Source organism: Austrofundulus limnaeus, unplaced genomic scaffold (assembly GCF_001266775.1).
Source record: "Austrofundulus limnaeus strain Quisiro unplaced genomic scaffold, Austrofundulus_limnaeus-1.0 Scaffold1471, whole genome shotgun sequence".
In the NCBI taxonomy this organism is placed as follows: domain Eukaryota; kingdom Metazoa; phylum Chordata; class Actinopteri; order Cyprinodontiformes; family Rivulidae; genus Austrofundulus; species Austrofundulus limnaeus.
This window is the reverse complement of record NW_013953873.1, coordinates 24,552-25,919: the sequence shown is the minus strand read 5'-3', so window position 1 is coordinate 25,919 and position 1,368 is coordinate 24,552. Positions and strand designations below refer to the sequence as shown.

At 43.2% G+C, this 1,368-nt stretch overlaps 1 protein-coding gene across 1 annotated transcript in view; it reads left to right on the top strand.

Moving 5' to 3' along the window:
• Positions 1-1,368, top strand: part of LOC106535492 (glycogen phosphorylase, liver form) — a gene marked incomplete in the record, with an annotated part of 52,280 nt that overhangs the window by 26,430 nt on the left and 24,482 nt on the right. Inside the window, 2 exon segments of the mRNA XM_014032503.1 lie at positions 376-479; positions 963-1,094. Of these exon segments, the coding sequence (XP_013887957.1) occupies positions 376-479; positions 963-1,094 (236 nt within the window).

Genomic DNA, 1,368 nt, shown 5'->3' with positions numbered 1-1,368 from the left:
ATCGTTATCTTGCTGGCCTTAACCTGTAGCTGTTGTCTTGCTAGTCTTATCCTTTAGCTGCTGTCTAGCTAGTTTTATCCTTTAGCTGCTGTCTAGCTAGTTTTATCCTTTAGCTGCTGTCTAGTTGGTTTTAGTCTTTAGTCACTATTTAGCTGATCTTCACCTATAGTTTCTGTCTTGCTTGTTTTATAGTTTTTAGTCTTGTTGGTATTAGACATTAGCTGTTGCTAGTCTTAGCCTCTTGCTGCTGTCTTGTTAGGTTTTAGTTTTTCTCTTAGGTTWAGACTCTTCAGTAACATAATTACAAACTCAGCATTCACACCGTATTTTTCCATTTCTTATGTTTAAAGTTCAAATGTTTTTGTTGGCACACAGCGTGTTTCCTGGACTCCATGGCGACTCTCGGCCTTGCAGCCTAYGGCTACGGCATTCGATATGAATACGGCATCTTTAATCAGAAGATCAGAGATGGCTGGCAGGTAAACCAACTATCATGTCTGTTAGCGACGGCCTCTAATCAGAACGTGGGTCTGTTTTCCTGCTGAATATTAAGGTTCTCTTATCAAAGTCTAATGAGGTCAAAGGAGAAGAGCATTGTGTCAGAAAACAGCAGAAGCTAATGATTGACAGGAACTCTGATTGCAGAAATGGTGCAAGTTCCTCAGAAGTCGGCTGTTGTTGGTTTTAGATGACAAAACAAACATTGCGTATTTTGTAGTTAGCGGTCACAAAACGGCAGTTTTTTGCTCTTTTGTGTGCTGCTGGTTGTTTATAGTTCAACTGCTCTGAGTAAACATGGACCTCTGAACCCTGGACCGGCACACATGAAACTCTGTTAAAGAAAAAGATTTACTGAAAACAGCATCTTATTTGTTAATTAGACCCAACATGAGGTCAGGTAGAACAGGGACAGTGTCCTTTGTCCTCAACCTTTAACCGACCTATGACCTTTGCTGCTGCAGGTGGAGGAGGCCGATGATTGGCTGAGGCACGGAAATCCCTGGGAGAAGGCTCGGCCCGAGTACATGCTGCCCGTTCACTTCTATGGACGCGTGGAGGAGACCAGAGACGGGCCTCGATGGGTGGACACTCAGGTGTTAACAGAAAACTTCACTGCGGTTTTTAACACCTCAGACGTCCTTGAAGGAATGCACGTGACCCGCCATCTTTCAAACTAGATTTATACTAAGACCATGGTGTCCGGTCTTGGTCCTAGATGTCCACTAACCTGCAGGGTTTTTTTGTTTYTCTGCTGCAACACACCTGACCTTATGTCATCAAGTACTGCAGCAGCCTGTTAATGTCCCATTTTGGGGTGCCATTATTAGTCAATTAGTCGATGACTAATTTAATAATCGATTAGTCGTT